The 21,734-nt window shown below is 46.3% G+C and overlaps 1 protein-coding gene across 1 annotated transcript in view; it reads left to right on the top strand.

Moving 5' to 3' along the window:
* Positions 1–21,734, top strand: part of MTHFD1L (methylenetetrahydrofolate dehydrogenase (NADP+ dependent) 1 like) — a 195,998-nt gene that overhangs the window by 34,352 nt on the left and 139,912 nt on the right. The window contains exons 8-11 of the mRNA XM_002714991.6: positions 604–715; positions 10,523–10,614; positions 12,129–12,226; positions 14,743–14,916. Of these exons, the coding sequence (XP_002715037.4) occupies positions 604–715; positions 10,523–10,614; positions 12,129–12,226; positions 14,743–14,916 (476 nt within the window). The remainder of the gene's footprint in view (positions 1–603; positions 716–10,522; positions 10,615–12,128; positions 12,227–14,742; positions 14,917–21,734) is intronic.

Raw genomic sequence — 21,734 nt, 5'->3', positions numbered from 1 at the left:
AGGGATAGTAGCCAACCCGGGAAGAACCAGCAGCAAACCCGGGGAGGGCCGAGCAGACGAAAGAACAGTGCAGGGTTTAGTGTCGTTCCTCCACGAAGAAGGGGAGCGACATAATGGTGCCGTGACTCGGATATGAAGCCTAGGCAGGGTTTAGTGTCGCTCCTCCACGAAGAGGGGGAGCGACACGGATCTGCACAGTGCCGGCCATAGTGGCCATTTGAGGGGTGAACCAATGGAAAGAAGACCTTTCTCTCTGTCTCTCTCTCACTGTCTAACTCTATCTGTCAAATAAAAAAAAAAATCAAGTCTGATAACAACACAAGATCATTAACTTTTGGACATTGGTATCAGTAGCATTTTACATTATCATAACTTAAAATTTAGCACCACTTTTTAAAGTCCCATTTTCTTTTCCTTTGAGGCTATAACTCATGCTCTATTTGTACCAACGGGTGCCTGAAAGGAATTAGGAGAGCGCTGGCACCTGGGTCAGCAGCTTGGCACCACTCCATGTTGGTGCCTGTTACATCAGCCATCTGACATCAGTAGTCACCCATGTGCTGAGGCTGCAGATCAAAGTGGGTTTTTCCTTTTTCTTTTCAGCTTCAAGAAGCCGACATTGTGATCTTGGGCTCACCTAAGCCAGAAAAAATTCCCGTGGCGTGGATACGGCCAGGAACTACGGTTCTCAACTGCTTCCACAGCTTCATGTCAGGTAAAAGCCCTACCGTCGGTGCTGGGCTGCTGCGTGAGGCCAGTGAGGTGGTTAGCACAAGGCCTCGCCCTTGTTCACGGGAGGAAGAGCGTGTTCCCGAAGCGTTGGTGTTGTCTGCATAAGTGTATGGCAGAGGCTGCTCGGAACGCCAGTGTGCTCTCCTGGGCTTCCTGACGTCACAACCCAGATGTTGCCGCAGGTGGCTGCCTCTTCCTCCTGCCACACGGAAGTGTCCCCTTGCTGGCCTCCAGTACTGGCAGTCGCATCTGCTGTGACCTATAGTAGATGATTGGCATGTGTAAGATAACCTAGAAACTCTTAAAAAGTGGCGGAGTCTTTTCCTGCAAAGAAATCTCAGCTGAATCTCACCACATTGAGAGCAGGTACTAGCAGAATGACCGGGAGAGCAGGAGTGGAATCCAGCCTTTGTCTGCCTGGCATTCCTGTGCAGTAAGCCCTACTGCACTCCCTCGGAACCCCAAAGTCACCCCTAAACAGCGTGAAAAGCACCATTAGAAACAAACGGTTCTAGGACTGGAACTGGGATTGTTTGGAGCTTTGACAAAGGAGCTCAAATACCCTGGACCACAGAGGTCTACCTCTGGGGCAGCTGTACCCGCATTAGGGCACCTAGCCAAGAGGACCAGTAGGAGCTGGCCCAGAGTGGGTGCCTTTTTCTAATTTAGACTCTAAGAAAGCCTTGGACCACCTCCAGGCCCCCGAAGAATACGGGGTATGCAGGAGTCAATGGTGCAGGGAGACCAAGGAGCCTCTTTCCTTGCCACTTTTGGCTTTGGCCTGCAGATTCCAGTGTGTGGAAGAGGACTGTGCTGAGCTGGGCTGAGGGCAGGGGCAGGTTCGAGTCCCGGCTGTTCCACTTCTGATCCACCTCTCTGCTATGGCCTGGGAAAGCAGTAAAGGATAGCCCACATCCTTGGACCCCAGCAACCACGTGGGAGACCTGGGAAAAGCTCCTGGCTTCTGGTTTCAGATCAGACCAGCTCCAGCCATTGTGGCCATTTGGGGAGTGAACCAGCGGATGGAAGGCCTCTCTCTCTCTCTCCTTCTGCTTCTGTATAACTCTATCTTGCAAATAAATAAATCCTTAAAAAAAAAAGAGCTCATGGATGAATGAAGCATTAGAGAGGCACAATATAATAAGACTGTGAGATGCGCTGCTCTCCTTAACAAACAGAAGGCACACACTGAGTAACTTGAAAATACGGTTTGTGTTGCTTTTGTGTAGGACTTTTTTTTTTTCCCCTGAAAATCCAATGCCTGGCCCATCAGTAGTGATGAGACCCATGGGCTGCTTTGATCAGAATTCCCGGTAGATTAGGATTTCAGTCATGCCCTTTGTCTCCCTTTAAGTGAATGTTTCTTTGCTGCAATGAGATGTGGTGTCTTTCAATAAAGTTGATATTTAGAACAGTTTTGGCCCAATCCTTGCTGGAAATAGGAGAGTCTATTTCAGTGTCCTTTTGGAAACCCTTTGCCTTATTATTATTATATGAAAGTGACATTTTAAAAAAATAGCAAATAGCCCCCTTTTTTTTTTTAATTTAAGTATCTATTTGAAATAGTGACAGAGATACAGGGAGAGACAGAGAGAGAAAGAGCTCTTATATCTACTGGTTCACTCCCCAAATGGCTACAACTGTCAAGGTTAGGGGAGGTTGAAGCCAGGAGCCTGGAAAGCCAGCTGGGTCTCCCACGTGAGTGGCAGGGGCTGGAGTTCTTGGCCCATTTTCTGCTGTTTTCCCAGGTGTTTTGGCAGGGAGCCAAATTGTAAGGTGAGCAGCCATGACTAGAGCCTTCACTCATGGGATACTGGTGTCACATCAAGTGTTGGCGTAACCCTCTTTGCCACAACCCTGGCCTCTGCCTTATTTTTAAATCAGATTTCTTTTTTGAGCCTTTGATTTTGAAAAAAATATTCCTGAAAATAGTAGATTCCATTATAATGATTGTTTTGTGGGGGAGAGAAAAGACTACGGTGTTTAATGTTGATCGAGCAGTTCTGTAAGTAGACTGATTGCAGTTCATTTATTTTATCTAGTCCAGTGGCGGTACTTTTCTCCTTGATTTTTGAGTGTGCAGTGCCTGGAAGAGTGCCCAGCTGGCCATGCACGCTTAGTCAATGTTGAGAGTTGAGTAAGTGGGTCATGCACTCAAGGCTGTATTCGTGGTTTGGGGTTAGTTGCACTTTAGAGGTGTTTGGACCTCTCACATGAAAGCAGGGTGACAGGACAGCTGTTGACAAAGATAATGAGTGCTTTGCTGAGTGAATGGATGGGCATTTCCAAATAAAGTTACAACTTTACCAACTTGAAGTAGTATGAAAATTCAGCCTGTGAGTGAATTAAAGATTTTTTTCTCCTTCTCTTTTCTTTATAATCTTGACACTTTAAACAAATGAATAGACCTTTTTGAAATATTATTAAAAAGAAACGTGCTTTTGTTTAAACTTGAGACCAGAAGGAGAATTTTTAATACATTTGTGGCTGGGTGCAGGCAGAGTTTTATAATGAAATTTTCATTCTGTGCTGTAATGGCACAGGGTCCCTCCCCACCCTGTAAAAATAAATGGGATATGGTGATTTATGGTGAGGTAATTCTGCAGGGGTGCGTTATTTAATACCTAATCCTAGAAGAGATTTTCCTGATGGCTGATAGCCCAGAACCACTTCTCAGAAAACAATTACACCTCACTTCTATTGCTTGATTCCAATGTTTAGATTTCAAAACAGGGAGTATCATTCTCCTGTTAACTAGCTCTAACTTTTGCCATGCTTGCCAAAGAGCAGAGTTTACCCAAAACAAGAACATTTTGTACCCCAACAATTAGGACTTACCTTTTTTTTTTTTTTTTAAGATTTATTCATTTATTTGAAAGAATAACAGAAGGCGAGAGAAGGAGACAGAATGAGGATCTCCCATCTGCTGGTTCACTCCCCAGATGGCTGCAATTATCAGGGCTGGGCCAGGCCGAAGACAGGAGCCAGGAGCTTCATCCAGGTCTCCCTTGTGGGTGGCAGGACCCAAACATTTGGGCTCTCTCCCGATGATTTCTCCAGGCCGTTAGCAGGGAGCAGATTGAGAGTGGAGCAGCCAGGACATGAACCGGTGCCCATTTGGGATGCAGACAGTGGCTTAACCCAGTGTGTCACAGTGCTGGCCCCAGGACTTACCTGTTGATGTCCCAAATGGTACAGAGGAGAAGCTGGGCCCAGAAAACACAGTTCAGCACAATTTACAGCATCATTTTCAGCTAACACAGTTCTGTGTGGTGCAGAGTAGAACCCCTGGCTGCAGCCCAGGGCTTGTGCTCACGGACCAGAAAAGCCCTAGGAACCTGGTCTGTCTCTGAAGGGAGATGGAGAATGTAGTGCAAAGAGCATGCATTTTGGAGTTAGAGTTAACCTGACTCAAATAGAAGAGAGTTAAGCTTCTGTTTTTAACTGTTAATTGCATTGCACTTATAAACTGTGTGACTTCAAGCAAGTAACTAAAACTTATTTTTAAACAAATATTCATTTATTTGAAAGGTAGAGTAAGTAACAGAAAGGTGGGAGGTGGGGTGATAAAAAGAGAAAGAGATGTACCTTCCATCCACTAGTTTGCTCCCTAAACGGCTGCAACAGCAAAGGAGAAGCCAGACTGAAGCCAGCAGCCCAGATCTCCATGTGGGTCTCTTATGTGGATAGTGGGGGCTCAAGTACTTGGGCCATCTTCCACTGCTTTCCCTGGCATAGCAGGTAAAAGCTGCTGCCTGCAGTGCCGGCATCCCATATGGCCGCTGGTTCAAGACCCTGCTGCTCTACTTCCAATCCAGCTCTCTGCTATGGCCTGGGAAAGCAGTAGAAGATAGTCTAAGCCCTTGGGTCCCTGCACCCTCATGGGAGACCCAGAAGAAGCTCCTGGCTCCTGGCTTCAGATCAGTGCAGCTCCGGCCATTGCAGCCAATTGGGGAGTGAACCAATGGATGGAAGACCTCTCTGTCTCTCTCTCTCTCTCTCTCTCTCTCTCCCCCCCTCCCTCTCTCTCTCTCTCTCCTCTCTCCCTCTCCCTCTCCCTCTCCCTCTCTCTCTCTCCCTCTCTCTCTCTCTCCCCCCCTCCCTCCCTCTCTCTGCTTCTCCTTCTCTTTGTGTAACCCTCACTTTCAAGTAAATAAATAAATCTTTAAAAAAAAATAGTGTAGCAGCTTGGACTCAAGCTTTTACGCAGGTATGGGATTCCAGCATTGCAGGCAGATTAATGCACTGTGCCCCCACGCCAGCCCCAAAAACTTGAACTTTCTAATCCTCAGTTACCTTCTGGGTAAAATGGGAGCAGGGCTGTTGGGAGGAACAAGTGGGATGAAACCTCAGGTGCCTTGCTGCTTTCACAGCTGGCAGTAAAGTTTGGGCTGCTTCTCTGCCCAGCTTCTCCATGGCATCGTTACCCTGTTGCCAATGCACAAAGTAACTTCCTGACAGCAAGTTTGCAGAATGCGAGTGCGTATCTGAAAGGCCAGCCCAGCGAAGGAGGAACTCCAGTGGGATTCTGAGAAGGTAGTAGGCAGGCAGCTTTAGGAAAGTAGATGTTGCCTGGCTCTTAATCACTATCCTAAGGCATTTAGAATCAGGTGAGCGTACAGATATTTATTTATGACTTCTGAACTTTCATCATTCCAAAACCTATTGGATCTTCTCTCTTTATGTTTTGTTCTTAGCTTTTCCTTGGACGGTCCAGGTGTTTTGAGTCTGTCCCTGAGAAATATTGTCAGTTTTCCATTTCAAGTTTTTATTTATTTCTCAATATAATGTAATTTATTTTTTGTTCTTTTAAAAGGCTCAAGCTATGTAGAATATGCAGCCTGGTATTAATTCCTTGATAATTTATTTTCAGTAGTTTCAAAAGGACTGCATTAAGTTCATAGTGATATTTACCTTTTTTTTTTTTTTAATTTGGGAGGTAGAGTTACAGTTACAGAGACAAAGAGAAACAGCGTGAGGTCTTCCTTCTGCTGGTTCACTCCCCAGTGGTCTCAGCGGCCGGAGCTGGGCCGATCAAAAGCCAGGCGCCAGGAGCTTCTTCCAGATTTCCCACATGGGTGCAGGGGTCCAAGCACTTGGGCCATCTTCCACTGCTTTCCCAGGCCATCAGCAAGGAGCTGGATCAGAAGTGAAGCAGCCAGGACTCGAGCTGGCACCCATATGGGATGCCAGCACTGCAGGGAGAGGCCTGACCTACTATGCCATAGTGCTGGACCCCAAAGTAATATTTTCATCATATTCCTTCCTTCATCTTTTGAACAGTTGTTATATACTCTTACTGATAGTGAGATTCAAATGATTTAAGCAGGAGTATAACTCTTGAGAGCACTGTCACAAAAATTAAGCTAAATCATTCATGTTTATTTCATTTATTCTCTTTTACTTTGTATCCTACAAAACCTATATATTTAACTTCTTTTTAAAAGATTTATTTTATTTATTTGAAAGACAGTTACAGATAGAGGTAGAGACAGAGAGAGGGGTCTTCCATCCACTGGTTCACTCCCCAAACATAGGAGCTGTGCCAATCTGAAGCCAGGAGCTTCTTCCGGGTCTCCCACATCGGTGCAGGGTCCAAGGACTTGGGCCATCTTTTGCTGCTTTCCCAGGCCATAGCAGAGAGCTGGATCGGAAGTGGAGCAGCCGGGTCTCGAACTGGTGCCCACATGGGATGCCGGAATTGTAGGTGGCGGCTTTACCCACTACATCACAGTGCCGGCCCGCAATTTTTTCTTTTTTTTTTTTTTAAGATTTATTTATTTATTTTAAAGTCAGAGTTACACAGAGAGAGGAGAGGCAGAGAGAGAGAGTGAGCGAGCGTAGGAGAGGCCTTCCATCTGATGGTTCACTCCCCAGATGGCCGCAAAGGCTGGAGCTGTGTCGATCCAAAAGCCAGGAGCCAGGAGCTTCCTCTGGGTCTCCCACACAGGCCAGGGCCCCATGGACTTGGGCCATCTTCTACTGCTTTCTCAGGCCATAGCAGAGAGCTGGATCAGAAGTGGAGCAGCTGGGACTCACTGGTGCTCATATGGGATGCCGGCACTTCAGGCCAGGGCGTTAACCCACTGGGCCACAGTGCCGGCCCTCATAATTTTTTCAAATAAATAAATACATTATGGGGAAAAAAGTCCATTACTTTGAAAAAATTAATCACCAGTGTTTTTCAAAAGATTCTTCTTGTACTATTGTCTGATTTAAGTTTTTTGGACCAACTTGTTCTCTTCGATGGGAAAAAAGCATTTTATAGTTTGATCTATGGATTGCAATAGGGAGGGTACCCTAGGCCAGACAGCATAAAAGCAGGGATGTATCCCACGGCCAAGATGGTGGGAAAACCAAGACTTGGCCTTGCCCTGCCTTGATGGAGGTTATTGTTCAGGGAATATTCCCAAGGTAATGTCAAAAGGCAAATGTCAGGGAAAGCACACTAACACTCAAGCCTTAAATTTTCTTTCTGCAGGAAGTGTGGTTATCATAAGAAAAATCAAAAGCCAAAGGCCATCTGTTAAAATCATTCATTGACTTACGCCTGGAGGAAGTGTGGGTTAAGGGAGAGTGTCTAGTAGAAAGCAGGAAAGACCTGTCCACTCTGGGGACAGGACCCCTGTTGGGCCCTGATCGAAGGGTGTCTCCCAGGTCCCACCGTGGTCGGGCTCTGAGGTGAGTCCCGCCTTCATGCACACAGTAGCTAGTGCATCGCGCTGATCCGAAGGCAGGAGCCAGGTGCTTCTCCTGGTCTCCCATGGGGTGCAGGGCCCAAGCACCTGGGCCATCCTCCACTGCACTCCCTGGCCACAGCAGAGAGCTGGCCTGGAAGAGGGGCAACCGGGACAGAATCCGGCGCCCCGACCGGGACTAGAACCCGGTGTGCCAGTGCCGCAGGCGGAGGATTAACCTAGTGAGCCTCGGCACCGGCTCCATGCCTGCTTTTGATATCTGGTGACTTGGAGCTTTGGGTTTGTCCAGGAAAGCGTTGAACCTTCTTGCAGGCATTCCTTGGTATTTGGGATTTTAGATTCTTCTCTCCTGGTTTCTCATCAGTCTGCTCCTATTTGTTACTTTGTTCCACAAATTTGTTCCACAAATTTCTGACATTTCTGCTCCATTCAGGACACCCGTTTTACTATTGTAAAAAGGCTTTATTTCCCTTTCAGTTGCCTCAAATCAAATTTTGGTTATAAAGAGAGAATTGCACCATGTGTGCTGCCTGCCGTCCTGAGACAGATACATTATGTCTTTATTTCATTTTGTTAATCATGCCTTTTGTTCACCTAGCTCAATTCTCTTGTTGACATTATCTGTAAAGGGCGGGATGTTGGGTGCAATAGTTAAGATGTCACTTGCGATGCCCACATCACATATCAGAGTGCCTGGTTGGAGTCTCCACACTGCTCCTGATTCCAGCTTCCTGCTTTGTACACTCTGAGGCCACAGTTGTGGCCCAAGTAGTTGGGTCCCTGACCTCCACCTGGGTGAGACCTAGATTGAGTTCCCAGCTCCAGTCTGCTCCCAACCTGGTGATTGCAGGCATTTGCAAAGTGAACCAGTGAACGGGAAATTTCTTTCTCTTGTCTTTCTCTCTCTCTCTCTCTTACAGCCTTCATTCCTCCACTACTTTCTCCTCTCTCTATCTCTCAAATAAAATTAATTAATTAATAAATTATTTTTAATACAGGTTTAGACATCAGCAATCATACAGTTGTCAAAATAGCAAATCCTTACAATTGCTAAGTTTATGTTAATGCAAGTGACACTGTGGAGGTGAAATATTCTTCACTCACTTGAATATTTGTGATTCGATTCTGGAAACTTGCGTTTATAAATTGACACCAGCCCCTGGAATATAATTTTGTCTTATTTCTCCATCACTTAAAGAAAGAATGAGAGAAGCATTTTTTTCCTCCTAGAAGTTGGACAAGATCAGCTCTCTGGTGGTTAAAACAAAACAAAACAAGCCTCTCTTGCCTCTGGCCTCTTGGCTTTTGCCTAAACACAATTTATAAAACTGAAGTGTTGCTAATCTTTCAACAATACCTGGGGGATGTGATTTTCCCACACCTAATCCATTTGACAGGAGAACATCACACAACACATACTCTGAAGTGCTTTGTGCTCCTTCCCACAAAGGACTGTCAGCAAAGTGGATCATTTAAGAGTAGAGTGGAACAAAAGGAGAAAATAGTTTATTTCCAAAAAGTTGCTATTAGAAACATTTCTGTTCTCTAAGGGAGGATGCTTGCTACAAATTTTTGCATGTGTGTTTACTTTTCATAGATTTGTGTAAGTGATAACTGAAGGAGGGAAAAGTAGAATTCTTATCAGTGCCTTTTTTTTTTTCTCCAAAGATTGATTTATTTATTTGAAAGTCAGAGTTACACAGAGAGAGAAGGAGAGGCAGAGAGAAAGGGGGAGGGGTCTTCTATATGTTGGTTCACTCCCCAAATGGCTGCAACAGCCAAAGCGGCACTGATCCAAAGCCAGGAGTCAAGAGCTTCTTCCAGGTCTCCCATGCAGGTGCAGGGGCCGAAGGCCTTGGGCTATCTTCTACTGCTTTCTCAGACCATAGCAGAGAGCTGGATAGGAAGTGGAGTAACCAGGACTTGAACTGGTTCCCATGTGGGAGGCGGCTTTACCTGCTACACCATAGCGTCGGCCCCTCAGTGCCTTTTGAGTTTGAAGACCAGTTATTTCCTAAATATCCTTAAATGAATACTCTTAGTTTTGGTGGAATGTTGGACATTATCACTTCTACAATAAGGATTTTTTTTTTTAGAAAGATTTGTTTGTTGGTTGGTTTGAAAGAGTGAGGACCAGAGAGAGACTTCTCTGTCCCTTGTTCCCTCCCCAGATGGCCACAATAGCCAGGGGAGGTCCAGCTTGAAACCAGGCCCCAGGAACTCCAAGTCTCCCACATGGTGGCAGGGACTCAGTTACTTGAACTGTCATGTGCTGCTTCCCAAGCACATTAGCAGGTAGCTGGATTGGAAACAGAGCTGCCAGGGCCCAACCAGCACTGTCAGTTGGGGTGCAGACGTCTCAGGCGACTGCTCTACCCTCAGTGCCGTACCCTATGTATGTTTCCATCCTCCTCCATTGCCTGTGTTCACAGGCGAAATTGCGTTTATTTTCTGTATATTGTCCAATAAAGATTGCAGATACTTCTCATGAAGCCCTACTGTGTCCAGAACTGAGCAGCTTAGGATACTGCATTGACAGTGCAGCGGGTCACCTGTCCCCAGCCCCTTCCTCCAGCACGCCCTTCCCTCTGATGGTTTAAACATGCTGTACGCTGAGCCCATTTCACTTCCATAAGACGCTGAAGTCCCAGTTGCTCCTTAGAGGGGGAGTCGTGGTTATAATCCTGTTCCGGCTCAAAAATGTGCAGTCCAGTTGGCGGGTCTTGCTTCCTCCTGTGATGTGTGACGGATGTTGCCTGTGAACTGTTGGGTGCGTTTATCTCTAATGGTGCCGTTTTGAAAAGACCCAATATGATACTTGGGGTTGTCTGGAGAGACTGTGTGCCTAGCTGTTTCCCTCTGGTTCAGTGTGAGAAATGCTGTCTCAAAACATGGTGCAATTTTGAGTAAGTTACACCTCCATTTTATCCCAGGTTAATGGTTTAGATGGATACTTCTCTAATGTAAAAGAGACCGAAGGCGATGCCCTGACATCCTGACTTCCTTGGTTGAAAAGTGAGGACATTATTCAGTGTCCAGGCTTCCTGCTAAAGGCAGTTGGTGATACCTGACTTTCCTCCCATTTTTCACAGAGAAGCTTGGCTGTGGTTCTCACGGGGTGCATTGTGGGGGCTCCATTGCCGAAGATGATGTGAGTCTTCTTGCTGCAGCTCTGAGGATTCAGGTCTGTGGAACACGGCGCACACGGCGCTTTGAAAATACTGACTTTGGAGGTTTGATTAATACTTGCTAACATTTTGCAAGTGTTTCTTTGTTTTTTGCTTTTTTTTTTTTTTAATTTACCAGATGTAAGGTTAAACACTTTAAATACCATTTGATAAATGAGGAAATGGAGACTTAGGAAAAATAAAATCAGTTACTTGTGTGTGATCACATGACAGGTATGAGCTAGGGACCCAAGTCAGAGTCTGGGTATTAGTTGTCTATTGTTGTGTAACAAATTATCCCCAAATTTAGCAACTTCAGACAGTGGTTACCTCCCAGTTTGCAGGAGCAGGTTAGCTGGTAGCTCAGGGTCGTTCATGCGTGTGAAAGCTAGAGGTCGCCTGAGGGCCCAGCTGTCTAAAGGCTTCACCAGGGCTGAAGATCCGCTTCCAGGGCGGAGCACACGCCTGTGTGGGCCCTTTGCAGGTGCCTTGTCCCTCAGCACGAGGCCCTCATCACAGGGCTGCTCTCCACGCCAGCCTCTCCCCATCCAAAGCAGAGGACCACAGCGGAAGCAGAGTGTGTTATGACCTAGTTTGCCAGATCACACGTAGCCACTTCCTTTGTCCTGTTTGTTAGAAGCCAGTCACTAGCCCGATGCCCATACAAAGGAGAGGCGGGCTCAGCTTTTGAAGACAGGACCATTAAGAAATTCGGTAGACCCTAGGTGCCCTTTTCTCCACCTCGATAGATAGGCTGGGCCCACGCGCGTGGGCAGTGTCTGCTGGCCGTGGCACTCACGAGCAGTGCGGAAAACCAACCCTCTGATTGCCTGCACCGCCCAGAGGCAGGCTTTAGGTCGCTTCTTTCTTACGTAGTTTATTTCTTATGAGATAATGCACAGTTAAAGCTTCTTACCTCAAAATAGGATATTGTACATTTTTGTAGGGAGTATGAATTACATTTCAAATAAAATAAAACTTTGCTTCCATTTATTTTAATGTACTTCTATTTATGCATATGCATATCTGAGGGCTCTCCAAAAAATGTATGAAGAATGAATATTATGAAAAAACTGCGTGTGTTTTGCAGCAACATGAACTTCTCTTGTAATTCCCTTTTTACATTTATCTCTCTTTCCTTATTCAGTTTGCTTGCTCTTACACCAGTTGTAGAAGGGTAACATTGAAATGGTGTGGCGCCAAGCTAGTCATTGTGCTGCCTCGTATTTTCCTCGTTTTTCTTTCCTAACTGAGATGAAGAACCCACTAAGTGTAATTTTATCTGCACACTCAGTGTCTCCGGTGAACACTCAGGAAATCATAAACAATACTTATATCTCACGTTTTCTTTTTTAAGAAAACTCCCAAACCTAATTATACGTGCATAAAATTGTCACCAGCGGTCACCCAGATTACTGCATGACCATCTGCTCTTGGCTGTCGTGTAACACCCAGGCACCCTCTTGTCATGGGCTGGCTGCACCCCGTCAGCTTACTGTCCTAACGTGTGCTTGCCTCTCTGTCCCCAAAGAACATGGTCAGCAGTGGCAGGAGATGGCTTCGCGAGCAGCAGCACAGGAGGTGGAGACTTCACTGCTTGAAACTGCAGCCTCTCTCCCCCGTGCCCAGGTAAGACCTCGCCTTTGGTTCTGCCGAGGCCAGCTCACCCGAGTGCCATCCATACCCCGGAGTCCCTGCTGGGCTGGCGGCAGGACGCATGGCATTTTTGTTTTGATGGGGAGGAACTGTCTCTAATCATCATCAGATGGCCATACCTTTCTCTATCATAGTTCCTCCAAAACGGAATCATATTGAACTGGTTTACTGTAGTCTCATCAATTCTAAGAACACGTATTTTTCATTTTGTTTCAACGGCAGTGTTTGTTCTTGGTAGTGATCCCTAAAACAACAGTTTTAGATTTGACAAGCTGCAAAAAGGCAGTGTTGGGATATGCTTGTCAGCGTTAGACATGTTCAAGACATACGTCAGATTGCTCTTAAGGGCTGTGTTGTTTTCCACTCTGGAAACAGATGAGCAACCAAAGCAGATATCACTCCACGTGGGAACTGACCCCAGCTTTCCTCAGAACTGTGATAAGATGCCCGGTGATCATCCTGTGGATATTTTCTTCCAAGTGGTATTTCGGGAGGCCTAAGCTAATAGTCTCTTGGTATTAATTTGGAAATTCAAGCTGCAGGATGTCATCCCAGCATGTGAGTTGGAATCGCTGGATGGCCAGGATGTCTGAGCGAGCAGCAAGCATTTTCCAGCCTCATGCTTAGTCGTCTCTGGCCGACCCCCTTTCTGCAGGTGTGTAGAATGCCAGGGAGTCCCCAAGTCCAGCAGCTTTGGAATTCGTGGTGGATAAAGTCGATAAACCCTCCAGTAACTGACTGATTCTTCGCTGGGGAACCCGTGCTTTTTAGAATTGACCTTTGTCCCTGTGGGCAGCCAGATGACCCCTGTGGGTTGAACTCACCCACCAGGCTGGCAGAACTGTACAGTTTTCACCCCTGCCTTAGACTAAACATCTTAGTCATGCCGCGTGTCCATTAACGCATACATTCCAGTGAGGAGTGTTTTTCCTTGTAACTTCATCCGGGCAGTTGTGCAATCTTTTCATAAAACATCTTCAGTTTTGAAGCTATTTATGTTGTTAATGGGCCCTCATTTTTTTAAAAGTACATTGGCATATTTTACTTAGATCGAAAGGAAATTTAGAGTTTACTAGCATGTGTACCAAAGTCTTTTAAAGTCAACAGGGCAAAGTGCTTGTGTGACCGAATTTGCTTTCTAGAGCCACTGGGGAAAGAAAGGCAGGCTGAGTTGTTTATAAATCACTCGGAAAATCAACACGACGTCAGTGGGCCTCTTTAGCTGGTGAAGAGAAAGCCTGGGAGATCGTCCAAGGGTAGGCTCCCCAGTGTGGGAGCCCGTGAGGGAAGAGGAACAGAAAAGTCTAGCTAGGAAGACCACGTGCGGTAGGAGCCTGCAGAGTTACGAGTGGCTGGGAGGAGACCAGAATGGAAGGCGATTGGGGCATTTGAGGAGGGGGTTGCCTGGACAGAGGCCCCGAGCTCAGCTCACACTCGGGCCTGGGGCCTCTCTGCCCTATCCTGGCTTCTCAGGTGCCTTTTGGTGAAGTCTGGCTAATGCATCTTTATTGCCATCCCAGACCCCCCCAACAGCGGCTCGGTGGAGGAGAGCGCAGGGTGGGATGAGGGCTGAGAGTGGTAGCTCTTCGGGGCAGAGGCCTGAAGATGCTGTGGCACAGGAAGTGCTCCATGGTGTGCCCAGGAAGGGTGAGCCACTCTGGTGTGCCCTGGAGGAGCAGTTTTCTTGTGTCCAGCCTCCCGTACTCCATGCCCCGAGTTAGCCTTGCTGCTCTCCAGTTCACACCCCCCAACATCTGCTCAGTCTGATGCACTGCCTGGGACCCTGACAAACGAAGCAGCTGAGCCCGTGAGTGCCCAGGGGCTGTGAACAACCACCACGCAGCCTGGCATTCGGGGTGCTCCTGGCTGGCGAGCAGTGGCGTCCTCGCATGGCCAGTTATGTGAAAAGAGTTCGGTTATGGGGCCAGCCACGCCCCAGAGTCCCTAAAATGTCCCCAGTCTGAAGTCGAGCTGTGAGCACTCGGTTCTTTTACCAACAGTTGTGTAATTAATAAAATATTTTGAAATATGATTCTGGATTGGAAGTAGGAAAGAGAGAGGGAAAGTATGGATAGAGATAAAACAAAACCGCATTTCCACAGTTTTGGATAGAGGAGACACATGTGGCCAGCCCAAGAAGAGGGCCTCATGCAGTGCTCGCTCTAATTCAAGTGTTCCACAGAGAGCACTTGAACACTTTGTAATACCCGATTCTCTGCTCCCGTGGCATAGGAGTTATCTGTGTGCCTGTGCACAATTCTGGAGTCTTTGTGAATTTCTTGGAGTCACTTCTCTAAAAGAAAAATAAAACGCATCATTTTCTCATGCACGTTAATCGTTAGCAGTTGGGCCTCATGCTGGCCGGGAGAAGGGAGCCCGCGTGGTGGCCGTGAGTTCACTGTTGGCGGGGCGTCGTCTTCAGCTCACGCCAGCAGCGACCACCTGAGCCGAGAAGCCTCTTGTCTCTCATGTATTTTCTTTCCCCGCAGCGATATCGAGATTTCAAGAGGACAGACTCCAAAAGCTGTGGATGTGCTTGCCAAGGAGATAGGATTGCTCGCAGAGGAAATTGAAATCTATGGCAAAAGCAAAGCCAAAGTGCGCTTGTCCCTGCTGGAAAGGTTAAAGGACCAAGCAGATGGAAAATACGTCTTAGTGGCTGGGTAAGATACGTGTGGACTCCACAAAGGAGACGCGGCTCCAAAGCTGTCTTCCCTGTTATCGGTGCCCTCCCACCCCTCAAAGGTGGTGTCGTGCTGTCCCCTGCACTTGGCACAGGGAAAGATTTTTCCTTCAGTGCAGAGAAAATGAGACTCTGCCACCAGGCATGAAGCATAATGAGTTGCTCTTCAAGTACTTTATTATTTGTTGCTCATATTGTGATGTGATCAGCCCCTGCCCACCCTGGGCCTTTTTATTTAATTTTTCTTGATAAAAACCAAAGTAAGAATTGAAAGTACAATTTATTTATTTTTTAAAGATTTTATTTATTTGACAGAGTTATAGAGTTACTTGACAGAGGTAGAGACAGAGAGAAAGGTCTTCCTTCCATTGGTTCCCTCCCCAATGGCTGCAACAACCAGAGCTGTGCCGATCTGAAGCCAGGAGCCAGGTGCTTCTTCGTGGTCTCCCACGTGGGTGCAGGGGCCCAAGCACTTGGGCCATCTTCTACTGCTATCCCAGGCCACAGCAGAGAGCTGGATTGGAAGAGGAGCAGCTGGGATTAGAACCAGCACCCATATAGGATGCCGGTGCCACCAGCAGAGGATTAACCCTCTGCGCCATGGCACCGGCCCTGAAAGTGCAATTAAAAAAAAAAAAAGAAATTCAGGGGGGTTGGGGTCGTTGTTCGAGAGTTCACTTCTCAAATTCCTGCAATGGCCATGCCTAGGCCTGGTCAAAGCTAGGAATCGGGAACTAAAAATGTGGGTGACAGAAACCCAATTACTTGAGCCATCTACTGCCACAGATAGTGTGTTTTAGCAGGAAGCTGGAGTCAGAAGCCAGACCTGGGTATCGAACTCAGGTACTCTGAAATGGAATAAGGGCATCTTAAAGGGCGTTTCAACTGCTGGACTAAACACCTGCCTCCAGAAGTTTTGTGAAAGGGAATGTTTGCCCCACCCCACCCCCCCATTAAAAAAAGACTGTAGCTGGAAAGATGATAGAAAAAAAGGAATTTCAAATATTTATTCTGTGAACCTGAGGGAACATCAGGAGACCATCTAAAGTCTTCTGTTTTGAAATCTCATCACATTGACTAGTGCTGATGATAGATAGGCCCAGGCTTGAGACGTGAAAGTCTGTGTGTCAGGTAGAGACGTTTCTTGTAACTGGACTGGACTTGTAGTTAACCTTGATTTTGCATATTCAGTTATTCATCTAAGTGCTTTTTTATTTATGCCTTCTTCTGGTTATAAAAACAAGGTGTTCTCACTGGAGATAAGTCACAAAAATAGAAACAAGAATGTCAGACATCCCAAACCTTACCCCCTAGAGGAAACACCTGCTCCCATTAGAGGACCATCCTGCTCTGATAGGGCCTGTCATAAATGAGATCATATTAATCATGGCTGCTCTGTAAGCGACTTCAGGATTCAGTATTTTGTGTGTACCCCATAAAAATGAACAACTATGGCAACTTAATAAAAAAAATTTATAGGCAATGATAACACTATGTTTGAATGCCTAGGTCTGTATGAGTAAATATAGATAGAGCAGCTATACCATTATGTAGCTCACATCTGAGATTCTTAAATGGGTCAGGAGTGGGTAGCAAATGTCCCCCTAGGTGAGGGTGGAATCCGTGTTTTCCCATCTTCCTGTCACCCCCAGCTCCACTGAGAAGGGCTGTGATGGCTCAGCCCTGGTGGCCAGACAGAGCTGGTGCAGCAAGCTTCTAATTCATGGGTATAGAGGCAGAAGAAAGAGTTGAAAATATGATAGGGATGTTCCGTAATTTACATAACGAGTTCTCTACTGATGGGCATGAAGTTTGTTTCCAGTTTCTGGCCGTTATAGATGATGTTAAAGTCAACAACCTTGTTCAGTTAGTGCCTTAGAAAAAGAGCCTTCAGGTGAATTCACGTCTTTAAACTACAAAAATAAAAAAAGCAAAGTATCATCCCATAGTATCACCTCTTTATTGTTTTTCAAAGATTTTACTTATTTGAAAGGCAGAGGCAGAGGCAGAGAGAGGTCTTCTATCCACTGGTTCACTCCCTAAATAGCTACAACAGCTGGAGCTGGGCTGATCCGAAGCCAGGAACCTGGTGCTTCTTCCAGGTCTCCCATGTTGGTGCAGAGGCCCAAGGACTTGGGCCATTTTCTACTGCAGCTGGGACTTGAATTGGCACCCATATGGGATGCTGGCACTGCAGACGGGTGCTTTACCTGCTGTGCCACAGAGCTGGCCCCAATATCACCTCTTTAATAATATGTTAATTTCCCCCTGACACTTCCTCCTCCTCCTTCCCTTTCCCACCTCCACGTTTTCCTCCTTTTTGTCCTCCTCTGTTCCCTACTTGTGGCAGGGGGGCACAGCGGAGCCTTTCAGAGCCACTCATTTTCGGGAGTTCCTACTTAGCTGCAGTAAGTCCCTTGCCTGTGGCTGAAACCTTCTCCCTGGGGCTTCCTGGCTCACTGTGGTTGAACTCACAAGCTTTCAGCCAAGGACCCTGTCCTAATCCAGGGTCAGTCCCTACAACAGTACCTGAGGGTGGATGACTTATCTGAAAAGGGGGTTTATCTCACCTTACGTTTCTGCAGGCTGGAATGTCCATGAGTGTGCCACTGGCTTCTAGTAGCTTCTGTTGATGACCTTGTGCTGTTTCCCAGCATGAATGCAAGGCAGAAGGCAGGCGGGCACCTATGGAAGAGGCAAAATGCAAGGGATGGGCTGCCTTTATAACAGCCCAGGAACTAAATTAACACAGTCTCACAAGAAAGGTATTAATTTCTTCTAATGACCCAATCACTCTTTTTTTTTTTTTTTTTTGACAGGCAGAGTGGATAGTGAGAGAGAGAAAGGTCTTCCTTTTGCCGTTGGTTCACCCTCCAATGGCCGCCGCAGCTGGCGTGCTGCGGCTGGCGTACCATGCTGATCCGATGGCAGGAGCCAGGTGCTTCTCCTGGTCTCCCATGGGGTGCAGGGCCCAAGCACTTGGGCCATCCTCCACTGCACTCCCTGGCCACAGCAGAGAGCTGGCCTGGAAGAGGGGCAACCGGGACAGAATCTGGCGCCCCCACCGGGACTAGAACCCAGTGTGCCGGCACTGCAAGGCGGAGGATTAGCCTAGTGAGCCGTGGTGACGGCCCCCAATCACTCTTAAAGGCCCCACCTGTTGACATCACAATGGCAGTCAAATTTCAACATAAGTTTTGGAGAGGCCGAAGTATATTCAAACATAAGCAAGTCCAGGCCGCAAAAGTGAGCTACTGGCCCCATCCATGAAAGGAGCCAGCAACCTGACCGGGGAGCAGACAGGTTTACCTGGCTCCAGGGTTCTGAGTTTGGACAATCACCCATCTGATGAGAAAAACATTGATAGAAGTATGCTTGATGCACGTTTGTTTGCAATGAATAGGAAAACTCTTAGTCTTTGAAGAGCTTTAAAAGCATTTTCTCCACTGATTTGCTGCCCTCCTTCCTGGCTATAAATGAACTTGGTAGGGTGGGCTTGCTGGTTTTCCTACCTGGCTTAATATAGAAAGGCTGAAGGCAAACGGAAGAGGGTGTGTTCTCAGAGTACAAAGGAAGACTCTTGCAGCAATGTTTCTTATGGAGTGGTTGGCTGTATTTACTCCATTTGGGACTTGTCAATACTAGAAATAAAAACACAGATCTGGACATGACCCTGCCTTGAACTGGGAACACCAAGTGGAAACTTGTTATGATGGTATTGTGATCAAGTTCCTGACTTGGAGTCAAACAGTCCAGCCCTGGCCTCCCACCACATGCTAAGGGATGCTGGTTAACAAGGCTAACTGAGGTGTAGCTAGTGTCAGTCCACTCCCAGCAGAACAGCCCACAGTCTTTGCTTCTATTAGTAAGCAGCAGTGAGCTGAACTGGCCTGCAATGTAGTAAATAGAAATGAAAATGGGACATGAATTCTGAAGTACAGATTTAATACCTAGAGGTCAACAGCCCTTTTTCTAAATCTGTGCTGTAAATTTTCTTAATTTACAGAGACCATTGATGGAAGAAAAGTTGAAAGGTCTCCCATTTAACTGCATTAAAAGAAAATAAGCTGTGAGGGTAGGATTGGAGATCTACAAGGAGACTTCAAGCAGTTTGTGGAAAAATTGGATTTAAAGGATATCTTTAGGAGCAGGTAGCTGGTGAGGGCTAAGCCGCTGCTTGGATACCCACTTTCCATATTGGGGTACCTGGGTTCTAGTCCTGGCTCTGCTCTCTACTCCAGCTTCCTGCTAATGTGCATCCTGGGAGGCAGCAGGTGATGGCCCTTCTGTTTGGGTTCCTGCCACCCACGTGGGAGATCCAGACTGAGTACCCAGCTCCTGGCTTCAGTCTGGCCCAGCCCTGGCTGTTGCTGCAATTTGGGGAGGGAGCCAGTAGATGGGAGATCACTCTCTTTCTCCCTATCTCTTTGCCTTTCAAAGAAAATTTTTTTCAAAAAGATTTATTTATTTGAAAGAGTTACAAAGAGAGAAAAAGCCACAGCAGCTGGGACTGGGCCATACTGAAGCCAGGACCCTGGAATTCCATCCAGTTCTCTCACATGGATACAGGATCATTTTCTGCTGCCTTCCCAGGCTCATTAACAGGGAGCTGGATTGGAAATGGAACACCCAGGACTCAAACCGACACCCATAGGGGATGCTTAGTAGCTGAGGATTAACCTGCTTCACCACAATGCCGGCCCCTCAAGCAAATTTTAAAAATAAAAATTTTAAAAAGATAAGCGTATTCTCTGGTATGAAAACATGAATCCTACATCCATGTTTTTCATAATGTGCATTTTCCATTTTCTACAGCACAGCTTGTATCTGGATAGGGAAGACAGTACTACTGTGTTCTGTAAGAGGAAGTAGCACCTCCCTTCCCTGCTATCGATCCATCTTAATGTAGGTGAGCAGCCTTTGGAATCTAATCCTTTCATCACTGGATGATTGAGGTCAGTTTAGAATACAGATACTTTTAAGTGGAATCTAAAATGAATAGTAAATATCAAAATAAAAATCATAGTTTTACTTTTGATAGGTCAAGAGCTAAGGGGAAAATGGTATCTACTCCTGATATGCCCTGTTGCAACTTCCTTAAAAATATAAAAGACCCCTCCATTAAATACAGAAGTACTACCTTTTCTGAAAATCTGCAGTTGAAAATAATAGTGGGCCGGCGCCGCGGCTCACTAGGCTAATCCTCCGTCTAGCGGCGCCGGCACACCGGGTTCTAGTCCCGGTCGGGGCGCCGGATTCTGTCCCGGTTGCCCCTCTTCCAGGCCAGCCCTCTGCTGTGGCCAGGGAGTGCGGTGGAGGATGACCCAGGTGCTTGGGCCCTGCACCCCATGGGAGACCAGGAAAAGCACCTGGCTCCTGGCTCCTGCCATCGGATCAGCGCGGTGCGCCGGCCTCAGCGCGCCAGCCGCGGCGGCCATTGGAGGGTGAACCAACGGCAAAGGAAGACCTTTCTCTCTGTCTCTCTCTCTCACTGTCCACTCTGCCTGTCAAAAAAAAAAAAAAAAAAAAAAAAAAAAAAGAAAATAATAGTGGCTTATTGTACAAAAGCTTCACGTAAGGAAGAGTAAAATGAAACAAAACCAATTCCGCACTATTCAGAAGCATTAAAAATATTTATTATTTCCTTCCAGGACTTGAGGTCATGTTACGAATACCATGTTGTGTCCCTGTTCCCTGAAAGCCGTCACATCAGTGCCTTCCAGACGTGCTTTAGTATTCAGACACCCAAGTAATTTTTCAATCAACCTAAATAACAATACACTTATTATTGTGCATTTATCTATAAACGTGACTTCAGCATATCAACAGTGGGATTAAAGTATAAACCAATGGGATTTTTTTAAAAAAATCTTGTATTACCAACCCAAATGCAGAACAGATTAATTCCTTTTTCAAAAGCCAGTCTTCAAAACTGAAGGGTTTCTTACTCAGTCAGAATCATCTGCAATTCATCAGCTACACATCGCATGCTATTTGCACCTACACATCACTGTATTTTCTTTGCCTGACAAAATGAGGAGGACTGGGAATTGCTCAGGGAGATAGGCCAACAAATCTTAGGGACTCTTGAGTTTTACATATTTTCCCAGTTACACTAATGAAAAGGAATTTTGTTTGAGAACTTGATTCGGAGTACAGCTGCGGGGCATTTGAATGTGCACTTGGTCTCTGTTGGGCCTTCGCCCATGTCCATGCAGAAGTTTCTCTGAATTGCTTGGACAGAGCAAGTGAAAAAGAAACCCAGACCTGTTTCTGAAGAGACAGAGCTTCACATTAAAGAAAAATCGAAGTCACTCATGCCAGTTCATCTTTTGTTCCTGCAGATTTCCAAATCCCTGATTTGGCATTTTTTGATTATTATTGTTTCAACCCGTTATTCTGGCACAATGTCCAAATAAGCTGTACTAGGTTTTCTAAGATTTTGCCTTTCTGTCTTGAGTAACCTATTATTTAACTATGAGTTTTATTTGTGCCACTTGAAAAATAACACACTATTTAGAAGAAGGCTCTGTGGATAGGGCCTCTGAACTCTTTACCCTAAACACAGCCAAATGGACTAGAAGGTTTATCACTAGATAATACAAGGCTGTAAAAGACCTTCCAAGCACAAGAATGCCTGGGACGAGTAATCCACATTCCTGTGCAGTTTCAACACTGGGTTTTGGAGTTCATGGGTAGGCCTACGGCTAATGGCAGTAATACTGTCCAACACGATTCTGCATTTTGAGAATGGTTGTCTTAACAATGCTCTGTGTAAGGAAGCAGTCTCTTGGGCCT

The sequence above is a fragment of the Oryctolagus cuniculus genome, chromosome 5 (assembly GCF_051225735.1).
Source record: "Oryctolagus cuniculus isolate XC-2025 breed Fujian yellow rabbit chromosome 5, ASM5122573v1, whole genome shotgun sequence".
In the NCBI taxonomy this organism is placed as follows: Eukaryota; Metazoa; Chordata; class Mammalia; order Lagomorpha; family Leporidae; genus Oryctolagus; species Oryctolagus cuniculus.
Note: the sequence above shows the minus strand (reverse complement) of the source record. Positions and strands in the feature narration are given on the sequence as shown.